A 16,145-nucleotide genomic window follows, 5' to 3' on the forward strand; every position below is an offset into this window, starting at 1 on the left:
CAAAAGTGGTAAATTGTGATAGTATTTAAAGTCTCAGCAATATCTAAATTTTATAATTGTTGATTATTCTTGGAACAAAACAAAAGTGGTAAACTGTGATAATATATAAAGTCTCTGCAATATCTAAATTTTATAATCTTCTCTTGCAGGACAGAAAATATCTGAGTTTACAGAAAGCTAGAGAAAAGAAGTTTTGTATAGATTGGGTTACTGACCCACCAGTAGGTCAGTTGTTAAACTTTGTTTGTTTGTGAAATAATTATTGCACCTACCAACAAAGGAAATGTTTTCTATACCTCTTAATATGTCTTCTTGACAGAACATAACAATAAATCATGAAATTTACAGATATTATTATACTCCACAGTATACAGTGATTGTGTAGTCCATCCATTGATCCATCTTCGCTAGCCAAGGATTACGATCCACTCCCCTCCTCTCCATCCTTGGCAGATCAAGCCAACATTTGTGAATACAATGCTGGGCCATCTAACGGAAGATAAAGTCACGCCCATTCCGACTTCATCATTCTTGACCAATGTCAGCACTTGAAATCTCTTCAATGGGTGTGGAGGTTTAAAAATGGTTGTGTCTAGTGTTTACAAATTTCATGAAGGAGGAACAGAACATATACGTTGATATCCAACATTTCCACTAGAAACGTACCCAGGAAATTCTATTAGTTGATTAAGAACTTTAAAATTGTCACTAAATATTGTCCTATGATTTGGGTATAAAGACTTGTTGCACAATCAGCAAGGGGCAATTGTTCATTTACATTTTCTTCATTTACATGTGATCATCTTATAAGTGCTTTTTGATCGGAGGCAGCCAGTTATAACTGCAACCAATGGAAACCATTACCTCGTGGATATGAAATTCTATCTTAATCTGCCAAGGGTGGAGAGCAGGAATGGATAGTAACCCTTGGCTAGCAAAGATGCCATTGATCCATCTGTTCCACTTTTGTTTCTGTAACTGATCCTGTATCAACAACTCTTCCATAAACCCTTATTACAATTTATTGAAACTTTCTCACAATCTTAACCATAAAATTCTATTGATCACCTATTTGGTTTTTGATCCATTTTTAGGGTTTTCCTTACCTTTGGATTTTGCCAATGCTTACATTTTTTTTGGGTTGGGGGTGGGGGGGTAGCCCTTATTACAAATTTTTGAAACAATTGTAACCATATAATGCTTTTGTGCACCTATTCTGTTTTTGATCTCAATTTTATTTTTTGATTCCCTTACCCAATGGTCTCAGCAAGGGGCTTTGGTATCTTTTTGTTAGCTTTGCTCACAGTACCTCCAGTTATGATTATGATTATGATTTTAAAGGAAAATTGATACAAACAATGAAGTTCTAAATCATGATTAACTATCATCCCTGATTTCTGTCACTATAGTCTTTGTTCTTTGTCCAGTTGGACTACTGTCATCATATCCGTTTGTCAATATTGTTTTTTTCAGCATTGGAAAGAAATGATTTTGTCAATTTGAAAAAAAGAAAAATTTATATCAAATTAAAAAATAAGATCTACATACATTATCACAGACAACAATGCATAAATGGGAATATTATGGAAAAGCATTTTTACATTCTTTGGACAAGAGTTGCGCAGGTTATTATCATCCCTAATACCAGTGGTAATGAAAAAGAAGAAAATACTCTGATAAGCTAAGAGAGTATAGTTAAGGATTTGCATTCATATTTTCCACTGATAGAAATTGTAAGCAACAATTTTTTTCTTTCTAGGAAGACCTACATTTTGTGGAGTGAAGAAATATGAAAATTATGATTTAAATCATCTGGTGCCATACATAGACTGGAAACCTTTCTTTGATGTATGGCAACTGAGAGGAAAATATCCAAACAGAGGTTACCCTAAAATCTTCAATGATAAACAAGTTGGTGAGTTAAATGAAGAATGTGACATCCTGATTTTTTTCTTTCTAAGTTAGCTCGAATGTTTGGTTTTTAAAATTTCAGATGAGAAAACTCAAAAAGCATAGGTAGGGGGCCAATGAAATTTTGCACAGTTGTGCATAATATGTAGATGTGCATATTTTATTTTGGTAAAATTCTGCTCATTAATTTTGGAAAAACAAAATTTTTGATAAAAAATCACAAATTTTGAGGAATGTCTTTTGTAAATGCAATAACTAAAAAAAGTATAGGTAGGAGGCCAATCAAAGGACAAGGTTCACTTTAGGCCAAATATGGCCTTGAATTTCAACTTTATCATAAAATTTCAAATTGGACATAATTTGGTTCTAAATGGTTCTATTTCTAAAGCCTTACTTCTTTTTTTTAAAATAAATCCTTTCACAAGAGTTCATTTTTGGATTCAAAATCAGCCCATTTTGGACATATTAGCAAAATACATTGATTTTGTGCGTTTGTCGGACCTTAAAGCTTTAGGAAACCCTCGGCTGCAAACTAGGATCCGAAATGTTCTGTAACCAAAAGTTGCAAATGTTTATATTGAATCCCTACTCCCTAGACACAAAAATTTTCTGGATCATGGGTGGCGGCCAAAATAAATTATGCTAAAAACTGTTAATTACCGAAAATTAGACCAAAATTGACATTACAACACAAATAATGCATACTTAAGGAGTCAATACTTTGTCATTTTTAGCTCACCTGACCTAAAAGGTCAAGTGAGCTTTTCTCATCACTTTGCGTCCGTCGTCCGTCGTCCGTAAACTTTTACAAAAATCTTCTCCTCTGAAACTACTGGGTCAAATTTAATCAAACTTGGTCACAATCATCATTGGGGTGTCTAGTTTAAAAAATGTGTCCGGTGATCCGGTCAACCAACCAAGATGGCCGCCATGGCTAAAAATAGAACATAGGGGTAAAATGTAGATTTTGGCTTATATCTCTGAAACCAAAGCCTTTAGAGCAAATCTGACATGGGGCAAAATTGTTCATTAGGTCAAGATCTATCTGCCCTGAAATTTTCAGATGAATCGGACAAACCGTTGTTGGGTTGCTGCCCCTGAATTGGTAATTTTGAGGAAATTTTGCTGTTTTTGGTTATTATCTTGAATATTATTATAGATAGAGATAAACTGTAAACAGCAATAATGTTCAGCAAAGTAAGATCTACAAATAAGTCAACGTGACCAAAATGGTCAGTTGACCCCTTAAGGAGTTATTGCCCTTTATAGTCAATTTTTAACCATTTTTCATAAATTTTTGTAATCTTTTACAAAAATCTTCTCCTCTGAAACTACCTGGCCAAATTTAACCAAACTTGGCCACAATCATCATTGGGGTATCTAGTTTAAAAAATGTGTCCAGTGACCTGGCCAACCAACCAAGATGGCCACCATGGCTAAAAATAGAACATAGGGGTAAAATGTAGATTTTGGCTTATATCTCTGAAACCAAAGCATTTAGAGCAAATCTGACACGGGTAAAATTATTTATCAGGTCAAGATCTATCTGCCCTGAAATTTTCAGATGAATCGGACAACCTGTGTTGGGTTGCTGCCCCTGAATTGGTAATTTTAAGGAAATTTTTCCATTTTTGGTTTTTATCTTGAATATTATTATAGATAGAGATAAACTGTAAACAGCAATAATGTTCAGCAAAGTAAGATCTACAAATAAGTCAAACATGACCAAAATGGTCAATTGACCCCTTAAGGAGTTATTGCCCTTTATAGTCAATTTTTAACCATTTTTTCGTAAATTTTTGTAATCTTTTACAAAAATCTTCTCCTCTGAAACTGCTTAGCAAAATTTAACCAAACTTGGCCACAATCATCATTGGGGTATCTAGTTTAAAAATTGTGTCCGATGACCCTGCCCGATACAAGATGGCTGACATGGCTAAAAAATAGTACATAGGGTAAAATGCAGTTTTTGGCTCATATCTCTGAAACCAAAGCATTTAGAGCAAATCTGACGCGGATAAAATTGTTCATTAGGTCAAGATCTATCTGCCCTGAAATTTTCAGACCAATCAGGCAACACGTTGTTGGGTTGCTGCCCCTGAATTGGTCATTTTAAGAAAATTTTGCAGCTTTTGGTTATCTTGAATATTATTATTATAGATAGAAATAAACTGTAAACGGCAATAATGTACAGCAAAGTAAGATCTACAAATAAGTCAACATGATCAAAATTTTCAATTGTCCCCTTAAGGAGTTATTGCCCTTTATAGTCATTTTTTTACAATTTTCATAAATTTTGTAAATTTTTGTAAATTTTTACATAATATTTTCCACTGTAACTACTGGGCCAAGTTCATTATAGATAGAGATAATAGTAAGGAGCAAGAATGTTCAGTAAAGTAAGATCTACAAACACATCACCATCACAGAAACACAATTTTGTCATGAATCCATCTGTGTCCTTTGTTTGATATGCACATAGACCAAGGTGAGCGACACAGGCTCTTTAGAGCCTCTAGTTAATGTGTTGTGCAAAAATGAAGTTACTTGGTATTAATAGTAATATTACAACTATTTCTATGTGAAATTTGTAGTATTTTGGTCTGATTAAAAAACACATCAAAATGTTATGGCCAATTTTAACCCTTCATCACATGTTCATCATGAATTTACTCCTTTTGCACAGTTGGTGTGCATAATATGTAGGTGATGTCCTTATTATAATTTGGGGAAAATGGGCCTGTTAATTTTAGAAAAAACTAGGTTTTAGTTAAAAAAAATCACTAATTTTGAGAAATGTCTTTTGTAAACGAAAAAAATGTAAAAGTATAAGTAAGAAAATTTATGAAATTTGCTTGGTATGCATCATTCTTTTTGCCTCACATTAAAATGTGCAAGAAGGACCCGTGCTGACATGTCAGTTTTCTCTTGTTATTTTTTTAAATCAAGTAAATACTTTTACATTGCTTTTACTTCTGTTGACCAGATCTACCCATGCTTGCCAACCTCTGACAATGAAAAATCATGTCATGACATGACATGACATGTCAAAAAGCGTGTGAAAATGTGTGATGTAGATGCGGACTTTTTAAAATGAACATTATACAAATTTGTTAATATAAAAAGAAAACAATATTCTACTGTAAACTTTTATTGCATTCAACAGTGGCCTGTGATATTCCCTTCCCATATGGCCTGTGGAAATCTGTTGGCTAGATTTGAAACTAAAAAGAAAAATATTTTATAATTTGAATACATCTAATAGTTACATCCTCTCACACATGTTGTTATGATTTCAAATGATTGATAATGTTTGCAGATGATCCAATTTAAATATGAGAGTAACATAGGGTGCACAATGCATTGTTCGGCCCTCAATCACTTTCTTTTGATTCATTTTAACATGGACTCCCAACTTTTTTGGTACGTACACACATATCGTTTTCGCTTAGCACTCTGCTCTTTAGATGACAGTACAGGTCCAGAAAGTGACCTCTTTCTGCTGGACATTTCCCCAAAGTGAATTTCAGAGATAGAAGTCACAAATTTTAAAACCTACTTACAAACTTACCTGAAGTGAAGGGCTTTTGTTGTTCGTCCATATCGTAAATAAACAATGGCGACTCAACAATTATTTCGAAATTCTCGGTATTTAAACACCAGTGAATCCTGATCTCACTAACGACCAAAAAAATCAAAACAACGAAAAAGCGTGTAATGGCGTGTAAAGTGACGAAAAGCGTGTACACGCCATGTGACAAAATTCTCGTGTGTAAACCGTCGAAAAAGCGTGTATTACACGCGAATATCATGTGAGTTGGCAAGTATGGATCTACCTATTTGATTACTGTAGGTCTATTTATAGTTTTGAAAGACTACTTAATTTGAAACTGTACTTTACTTTTTGACTGTCTGGTTAAAGATTTCTGGACTTAAATTTTTCTCAATTAATTTTTAAGGACCAGAAGCAAAGAGAGTGTACAATGATGCACAAACATTACTGAAGAGGATAATAAATGACCAGCGACTGAAAGCTCATGGTGTTGTAGCTTTCTACAGAGCTAACAGTATAGGAGATGATATAGAAGTATATGGTGATGATGGTCAGGTCATAACTGTCTTACGTGGACTAAGACAACAGGTAATACAGTCAAACTAGCATAAACATATCCCAGGTGAATGTTGTATGAACTTAGAAAATATACAATTATGGCCTGTAGAAAAGGTGAATACCCAAAATTGTCAACCCAAAAAGGTAATTTCCTTGAAGGCACAGGCCTACATATATGCAGGTATAATAACATGTAATATATTCAAACTTATATATACATATTCCCCCAGTGGAATAAATATATAATTTTACAACAAACACTCCTCTGCTGAAAATAAAACTTACAAAAGTACAAAAGCTATGAGCTATTCTTCATCAACAAACACTCCATAACCTAAAATACATGAGCAAACACGTTTGACTATTTGTTTCATCCACATGGCAAAAGAGACTAACTCAGTTCGGATATAAAAAAAAACTGTTGAATAAATATTCAGGAGATATCATTCCTAACATATATTACCAAACTGTTCAGTATTGAAGCACAAAATACAGGATCTACCAATTTCCTGAATTTTCCTATACCCTTATTATGATGTGATATTACATTTGCAGGCAGAGAAGGATGTAAATGATAAGAGTGCCTATTTGTGTCTGTCTGATTTCATTGCTCCAAAAGAGACCGGATTAGTAGATTACATTGGTTTGTTTGCTGTCACAACAGGTCATGGAGTCCAGGAAATATGTAAAGAGTGAGTTTAGAAGTTTATTTAGTGTGGAATTCTTTAATGAGTTATTCCTAACGATATACATATACCTTTGAAATAATTTGACTTGTCTTGTCAAAGAATGTCTAAATGTTTTGATTTACTAAAAACATTTAGAAATTTTAGATATGTCATAATAAGAACAATACGTATAAAATGTTTAAAGTGTTGCTACAGTAAGAATTTTTATGTAATTCCATTAATTTAGATATTTTGGCAGTTTTTATAAAAGTAATGGTTATATTTTTTATTTTCTAGATAATTACATTACACGTATGTTTCATAAGAATCAGTAATTTTGATTGGCTGACAATAACCGTGAGATACTCTTATATCAAATTTTATTTCTGTATAAAAAAAATACAACAGTAAGATGATTTCATGTGCTATCCATGACAATGTTAAAACAATACATAGACAAAACAAAATTCTTGATACAAGTCTTAATTTCATGGTTGTAGAAAAAAAATGTAATTATAAGAATTGAATGCTTCTTTTATAATTTTATAGGGGGTTGTAAACGCATTGAATGTGCACACATTTTTAAAATGAAGCGCTTCCATGCTTCATACAAAAAAGTCTTAGGTCAATGCTTTTACACCCCTATAAAAATTATAAAAAGAAGCATCCAATTCTTTATTGTTGACAGAAAAAAAAGAAGATGTTCTGTATATGTCAATGAGACAGCAACAGAAAATACCAAATGAAATTATAAAAAAAATCTAGAGATCAATATATAGTCTTCAATAATAAAAGAGAATCTATCCCATTTGTCAAGCTCTAAATTGTCTTAAGTCTAGACAATTTGTATATGAAGAGCTAAAGATCTTCCTTCAATACCTTTTTCCTGAATTATTAATAAGCACAAGAATATAAACAATGAGGAGATTCTTAAGGGACACACAGCAACATGTGGTTGGGTTAAAAGGGACACACAGCAACATGTGGTTGGGTTGAAAAATTTTTTTTCATACTTAACCCTCCTTTTTTAATAAATCGTAATCAGGGAAATAACAAATCATGCAGAAAAGGAAGTTCATTTTGTGATTGTTTTATTTATTTTTGGGTATTTTGGATTAATTGATTGATGTTTGCTTTATGCAGCATCAGCCCAAAAAGGCTATATTGCTGTGAGGTGTAGTTTGGAAAATTCATCACAGGGACTAAAGTCCTAAATATGACCACAAGTAAAAAATATCCCAATTTACAGCATCTTTTAAAATAGAAGTTTTGTAATATGCAGTTTAGGCATCAGATTTACAAGAAAATTTGTACTCCTTTGTGATGGGTACGTATTATTTTTCTATGCTATATGTCAGATAGTTTCTATCTTTATAGATATGAAAAACAGTATGACGATTATGGAATCATAATGACAAAGGCATTAGCTGACAGACTAGCTGAGGTAGGTTAACCATTATAGTTTTGATCCATTTTTCATTCTTCTAATTTAATGTTATTTTATATCCCTGCCTTTAGGAAGGGTTCTACAGGGTTACTTACATCTGTCTGTCCATAACATATTTCTGTGTCATTTTTCTCATTAAATACAAGTCTTAGCTTCTTTATATTTTGATCCAAGCTTCAATTAGTTATGCCATACTGTGTGAGGTGTTTTCAGTTCCCTCATGTATAACTTCCTGTTTGGCAATTACTTATTACTTATGTCTTGAAAATGTCATGCACTTATATATGAAATATTCATCACATTTTTCTCAGCAACCACAAGTCATAGCTTCTTGATAAATGGCACGAAGATTCACCTAGTTATGCCGTATAGTATGACATGTTTTTTATTTCCTCTGATGATGTTTGCCAAAAAACTTGTATCTTTAAATTGTCAACAACATGGACTGAAGTATAATTAGTGAGCAATAGCTTGCAGTACATCTGGTTGTTTTTATGTGATCTGATGTATTGTTGTGCTGATTTTTCCACTGTAGTTGATGACCATATTTAATTAACTCTGCTGGCAAAAGGGGAATGTTATATTATTCAGTTTGCAACACATAGGATATATTCAGTCCACATCTCCCAGTAGATTATGATACACCCACTCCTTTATACTCCTGCTCTTGGAGTGGGGGCTATATTACATTCACCTTGTCTGTCCATTCGTCCAACAAATAGTTCAGTCACAATTTTCACAGCTACATTCAACAGTGTGAAATTCTGAATGATTTTGTATTTACATTTATTTTTAACACTTCATCCATTCCTAATGGTAATATTGTGAAAATTTTCATCGAGAACATTAATGATACATAGAATATAAAAAAACTATGTTAACCATCTATTTTATCAGATTTTTTGAAAATGATAATAGCATGCTTTTTTGATATTTACAGGCATTTGCTGAAGAGTTACATGAAAAAGTGAGAAAAGAATTATGGAGTTATTCAAAGGAGGAAGTAATGGAAACACAAGACTTACTCAAAGTCAGATACAAGGTGGGATAATTTTAAAAGTCACTTATGTCTTAGAGAAATAAATTGAATTGCAATATTCGAAATTGATAATCTATTCTTGTAGTAATTCAGAAAAATTCATTCAGTTGCAAGAGAAATTATGTTTTTTGTGTAAAGCAGGCACCATCTTATTATTTTTTTGAGACATGGATCTAATTTATAATAATAGTAACCATGAATTGTATTACTAGGGAATTCGCCCTGCACCAGGATACCCTAGTCAGCCCGACCATACAGAGAAAGAGACTATGTGGCAGTTACTACAAGCCTCAGATGTAGGAATACAGTTAACAGAATCTCTAGCCATGGACCCAGCAGCTTCTGTATCAGGATTATATTTTAGTCATGGAAAATCATCTTATTTTGCCACTGGAAAGTTGGCTAAAGATCAGGTATTGAACTTATCTGTTAATTTCGTCTTCCTCTGTTTTATGACATGATCTTTACTTGTACAATAGGGACATTTTTATACTGGATTAATGTTTGGATTTTGCATGTGATTTAACTGTAAATATACATGTAATGTCTTTGTTTCATAAAGTCCTATGACAGTGCACAATAATAACAGAATAACTATTAAATACAAGTCTGAATATAGGGAAATGTTGATTATACCTCAATGAAACTTCATCTTAGCAACAAAAGCGTCTGTACAATTTGTCAAGCTCTATAAAATAATTCAGAGTCTTAAAATTTAAGTAAATTAAATCAAGATTATCAAAGATCTGCCACCAACACTAGACTCTAATGAAGCAATCATAATAAAAGCCCTGCAACAAGGATGCAGAAACTCTACTGTTTTCTAATTGCCTGTTAGTAATTGTTTGTTGCTAGTAACAGAATATTATGATATATCATATACACTGTATCAGGTTATTTTCGTGTCAGGTTTTTATTGTGATTTTGGCCTTAGATGGGACAGTTAAATCTTCGCTGTGTTAATTATTTGCCTGTCATTGTCTTTAACAATGCATTTAATTACAAGAGAAATGTTCGTGTAGGGTATATTTTGCAGTAAAATATCTACCACGAAAAAACGAAAATTATACTCATACTCGCACAAAAATTTCCAATAAACTGAAGTGTGATCACTTTAACAAACAGACTAATCATACCATTATTTAACAATAATTTAACATAATTTGAAAAATTTTATTGTCCATTATTCTAAAATTAGAGTCTGTTTTTATGTGCCCTTAATTCTCTGAAGCTTCAAAATGGAAATGTGATAAGTGATTGTGACGATTTCCCATTTCAGAATCTGAAGCACTCTTGGTAATATTTTTAAAAGAATATACTAAAACTAAACAATGCATTTTTATTTCTTCTTTCAGATTATAGATTATGCAAGCAGGAAAGAAATGAAAGTGACTGATGTTGAAAGATGGCTAGGATCAGTCTTGGCATATGATGCCTGAAAAAGAATGTATTGTGTGGTGAAATGTGACTCAAATAGGATAAAATATTTTCATGTGATTTACATTCTGTATGAAGGAGACATGGGACCATATAGATATTGTTTTAGATATATTTATGCCCATCCAACAAGTGGCCATGACAGAGGATAGTGCACAGGAAATCTGAAGTTCTGAACAGAAAAGGGGATACATTTGAATATGATATAACAATTTTTTTTGTTGCATTTTTGCTTACTGACTGATAAAAACCAAAACAAACAAAAAACTCAATGTTTTTATCTATATTTTGTAAGCTTTAAATTTTTACTAATTTATTGTCAGCAAAACAGGATGTGTGGAGAATCTTTAAAATATAACTCTTGGTATTCCACATTTAGATTTTTTTAATGTCATGATATAATAACATTACAATTTATATTAAGTTACAAATACTTACTAAAAATGTTTGTTTGAAACTTGTTTACTTTTCTGCAAAGACTGAATTTGAAAAAAAAACATTTTGTACACAAAAAAAGACGTTGTAAGGTTGTGAACAGTTATGATAGGACAGTTCAAACGCTCTTTGACTCATCACTACAAAACAATTTGTAAAATAGATTGATTAGACTTAAAGAAAGATTTTTTTAAATTTGATTATATTGATCTTTGTAATGACCATTCCCTCACCATCATTGATATTAACATACCTGTTAAAAGTTATGATCTTAATGATTTCAAATGTAGCTGTATGAAGTTCTGTTTTATATTTCTCTTTAATGTTAGTGAACAAACAATAATCCATATAATTGCTGATTGAACTATAAAATCATGAATGTGTCCAGACTAATTGTTTGCTTTTATTATGCATTTGTCTTCGATGTTTTTAAACATTTATTATTTGTTTTTATGAGTTTATGAGTTATTGGTGGTTAAGAATTGAAACATTTGGTAGATAATTATTTTGAAATGGCACTTGCTTCTAGTGAGTCAATGTGTTCATTTGGCATATTATGTTAGCTAATTATGTTTTTCTTCTCTGAAGACTGGTAGGAGATTATACAGCACTTTGCATCTGTTGTTTAGTATTGTTCACCTTTATAAAACCTTCATCTCTTAAACCATTTAGAATCAAACTTGACTGCAATCATTCTTGGGATACCATGTTTGAAAATCATAAACCAATTAACAACCATGGCTTTCATTACCATAAATAGAACATAGGAGTAAAACAGGCACATGTGGCACTCATTTTCCAGATTAGATTTGTTCCTCTACTTGTTAATGTAATTGTAGCCCTTGAATCTGAACAGTAAATTTTTGTGTGCTTTGTATATAGTTTTTATAGCAGATATTAAGCATTTTTTTGTGTGTGTATTTGTGTTATGAGTAGTTTCAGATCTTATGAACAGTTGAAAGCCATTGATTTACTTCTTATCTAATTAAAGGTTATGCTGGGTATGGGAAAGCTCTGTATAATGTTGGATTAGCCAGACTTAGTTTACCAACTGAAAAGCTTAAAAAAATTTTTAGATTTAAGACTTGAATTAATTCGGTTTTGCAAGAAAATATGAAATGTAAAGAGTTACTTTGCATTTTTTAGCTGTCTGCTGAGTTTTATGTTTACGAATTTTTATTTTGATACAAATTAAAAAAAAAGTCAACTTAATACAATATCGTAGCAGCTTATTGTCAGTGGCCATGAAATAGCCAATAGTACTGAAAGTTGTATTAAAACACCAATCAATCAATCAATCAAAGATACCAGACTTTATAATTTGATATGCCAGACACATGTTTCATCTAGATAAGACTCATCAATGGGGCTCAAATCAAAAGAGTTGGTAGGTTAACAATAAAACAATTAAACTGTTCAGTAGAAAAATTCATTAAAAAACTCTTTTAAGCTTCTTATTCTGTTATTTATCATGAATATATTAAAGTGCATTTTCATGTCAATATTCATTTTTGTATCTTTATTGTATAATTTTGTAATTCTAGTACGTGTATATTTGTACAAAAATTTGCAAATTTACACTATAAAATTGAAAATTTTTACTGTATGATAAATATTTTTTATGAAACCTTTGATATTAATAGGCATCTGATCAAAAGAATTTATCATTTTATGTAATAAGAAAAAGGAATCTCTAGCTAGCTTGGTCATTTAAGCTATGCCAGTTTTTGAGGCTTTGGTATCTAAAAGAGTTCCAAATGGTATAAACTCGTAGATACCAGGAATAAAATTTTGTAGGATATGATTAGATTTTGTGCCAGTGGATACTAATGACATGCAATTGATTGTACATATGCCCCTACATATTAAGGTGCTCTTTTAAATGGCATAGCACTATTTTCTTTAAAATCTTAGAGTTTTTATTCAAATTTAGTCACAAATGCTTTATAAGGGATTAGAGATTTTAACAAACTTTGTTCGGAGAACCTTTAAAATCCTTTCTTTAAGAAATATTATTTGACCCTAACAACCAAATAAATATCCTTTTAATTTGTCTTGGAAGATCACAATTTTCATTCAACATAGCCAGCCCCCATTAATGAAATCATAAATTTGACAATCATACAGTTACATCATATACAACTAATCATTTCAAACTTTAAGAAAACAATATAGTTTTGGTATCTTGCTAAGACAATTCATTGTCAAACAGGGCACCTGTATTACTTAGAATAAGATAATTTTACCAAACTTTAATGATTTTTTGTAAACCTGTAATAAGTCAATGACCTCCAAGAAATTGCACATAAATGTGAGCAATACAGTTACTTAGATTTTTGATATAGTTTAGATAGACAATCATATTTGATTCTTTGGAATGTAGAGGTTTGACTTCTGGTCTTTGTATGTCAAATGATCTCATTAGTCCATAATGTGACAATATATGCAGGTGTTTGTTATGTTTGTTATAATTTTTATTAATCATATATGTTGTTAAACATTTTAAATTTAGATTGATTTATTTATGGCTATTAAACTTTCATTGGTTTTACATTGAGACAATGCAAGTTTTCATAAAAAAAGTGCAATTTTAAACAGACTGCAATGAAATCTTCTTCAAATAGTATCAATAAACTCCCCCTCTTTCTTCTTACCAGATAGTTTCAACATATTGTGAAAACTAGAGAATTAAATGTTCTTATCAAAACCTATGGACTTCTCAATTTTCAGGTAGATATTTTTATCAATGAAATAAAGAAAGTACCATAGTAGAAAAATGGAAGGAGTTCCAAAGGCAGATAATTCAAACTAAAAAAATATACTATTCAATGGATACATTTAGAGTTTGACATGCTTCTAAGCATTTTGTTATTTAAAAGTATCCTTTGTGAAAAGCAAAACAGAATTCCAATTTATACCTTCATATAGTGTTTTATAATCCAAGGGGGAATATTTTGTGATTCATGTAAGCAAGATGTCTAACAAGGGTAAACTGTTAAGCAAGTTTTTGTAAAAGAAACTATATCTATTTTTATACATCTTTTTAAAACAATTCTGTATGATTTCAAAAATTGATTCAAATGTTTTATTTGTATATTGTTACTGCATATTTATTGAAATAAAGGTTTAAAATTTTTGATAGTTCAAATTCCATATATTGTAAAAACTTTGAATGCAGAACTAAGGAAGGTAAAAGAAATAGCTTATCTATGCACTGAAATAATGTTTAATAGTCACATAGTTGTTTCCCATGGCTGTGTCATAAAATGATGATAGATAAATCTTGAAAGTTACGGTCACATTAAGATAGTATATTTGTACTGCTTTCTTAGATTTATAAAATAATTACCCATCTTTGAAAGGGGCTGTTATTTAGTAGGATTTACAATTTTATTTAATCTTTAGATAAACATTTAGTGTAAATACAGTTAACTCTCTTTGTCTCGAACTCGGTTGAGTCGTAATTTTTCCGGGGTCCTGAACTTTGTTCCATACAAATATATGTATTTTGACTCCTGATGAGTCAGAATTGGAGGAGTCGAAATTTCGGTTGTGTCGAACCAAAGTTACGATCCCAAGTTTAACAAAAGCATATAATTTGCATTCATTGTGTCAAAGTAATACACATATGTCAAAACATGACCTCAGGATTTAAATGAATTGACCAGTTTATCTGATAGCACACCTGTAATTAAATTTCCAGATATTGACATGTTTGATTTTTGACATTCTATTCCTGAGAGTGTTTACCTAAGATTTTCTTTGATCACCATAATAAATAATTAGCGATACATTGTTAAAGATTATGAAAAATTATTTTAAAAGTTTTATAATCATCAACCGTAATCATACATTAATGAGCTTGGTTGTGCATAAAGTGAGAATTAAGTGAGCAATCCAAAACTCAATTGGCGTCTTTAATCTTTTGAATTCTCTTGCGGTAAAAGATCAAAATAAAAGAAAAAGAAAAGAAATCTGAATTTTCTAAAATCTGATAAATTATTTACTTGTGTTATATAAGATTTGTGTTGGTTTCTTTCAACTTGCCTTTAAATCAATGTCAAAATTATTCTTTGTTACTGTACAAAGAAATAAAAAAGAGGCAAAAACAACATAATTTTATTATAATTATAAGAGAATACCATACAGATACATCTATCTCAGACCAAAATATCGATCACAACCCATATATATGGATTTATTTTAGCCTTACCAAGCTAAGCAAGAGTTGTGTCTCTTTGTCTGCCAGCATTCTGGGATTCGTTTGAGTCGAACTATGGATATCTCAAAATATTTCTCTTGTCAGACTGACTTTGAGATAACGAAGACAAGGTCAAATTGCATTTTTTATTTCATGTCAAAACAAAATCAAAATTTGGTTAATTCCTCAGCTTACTGATTGATGTCTCCATTCATTGTGTGTTCACACTGTGTATTAACTCCTTTACCAGGGACTTGTTGTCTCGCCTTGACGGAGTCAAAAAGCGAGACATAGGTATGCTGTTTCTGGCGGCAGCAGCAACAATGTATTAGTTTGTGATTAGGTCTAGTTTATGGTGAACCACTAGTGGTAGGTCAATGATATTTGGTATGCAGTTGTATTAGCATTGGCACATCTCATTACCATGGAGATTATTTGCCCCCGCCCCCTCAGTTATGGTCTATTGACTTTGAAACTTTGCTTAGTTTACATGTATTAGTTTGTGATTAGGTCAGTTTATAGGGAACCACTAGTGGTAAGTTAATGATATTTGGTATGCAGTTGTATAAGCATTGGCATATCTCATTTCCATGGAGATTATTTGGCCCTGCCCCCTCAGTCATGGTCTATTGACTGAAACTTTTGCTTAGTTTTCATGTATTAGTTTGTGATTAGGTCAGTTTATGGGGATCTACTAGTGGTAGGTCAATGATATTTGTTACACAGTTGTATAAGCATTGGCATATCTCATTTCCATGGAGATTATTTGGTTCGGCCCCTCAGTCATGGTCTATTGACTTTGAAACTTTTGCTTAGTTTACATGTATTATTTTGTGATTAGGTCAGTTCAAGGGGAACCATTAGTGATAGGCCAATGTTAATTGGTATGCAGTTGT

General features: G+C 31.6%; 1 protein-coding gene across 4 annotated transcripts in view; it reads left to right on the forward strand.

Moving 5' to 3' along the window:
• The window catches only part of LOC127738073 (methionine synthase-like), a 52,013-nt gene extending 37,829 nt beyond the window's left edge, over positions 1 to 14,184 (forward strand). For all 4 annotated transcript variants that reach the window (XM_052249156.1, XM_052249158.1, XM_052249157.1 and 1 more), the window contains 8 exons: positions 150 to 225; positions 1,760 to 1,915; positions 5,871 to 6,052; positions 6,578 to 6,714; positions 8,068 to 8,134; positions 9,078 to 9,179; positions 9,389 to 9,589; positions 10,532 to 14,184. In XM_052249156.1, the coding sequence (XP_052105116.1) occupies positions 150 to 225; positions 1,760 to 1,915; positions 5,871 to 6,052; positions 6,578 to 6,714; positions 8,068 to 8,134; positions 9,078 to 9,179; positions 9,389 to 9,589; positions 10,532 to 10,615 (1,005 nt within the window). In that variant the 3' untranslated portion in view covers positions 10,616 to 14,184. The remainder of the gene's footprint in view (positions 1 to 149; positions 226 to 1,759; positions 1,916 to 5,870; positions 6,053 to 6,577; positions 6,715 to 8,067; positions 8,135 to 9,077; positions 9,180 to 9,388; positions 9,590 to 10,531) is intronic.
• The last annotated feature ends 1,961 nt before the right edge of the window (positions 14,185 to 16,145 follow it).

Source organism: Mytilus californianus, unplaced genomic scaffold, assembly GCF_021869535.1.
Source record: "Mytilus californianus isolate M0D057914Y unplaced genomic scaffold, xbMytCali1.0.p SCAF_4, whole genome shotgun sequence".
Classification (NCBI taxonomy): Eukaryota; Metazoa; Mollusca; class Bivalvia; order Mytilida; family Mytilidae; genus Mytilus; species Mytilus californianus.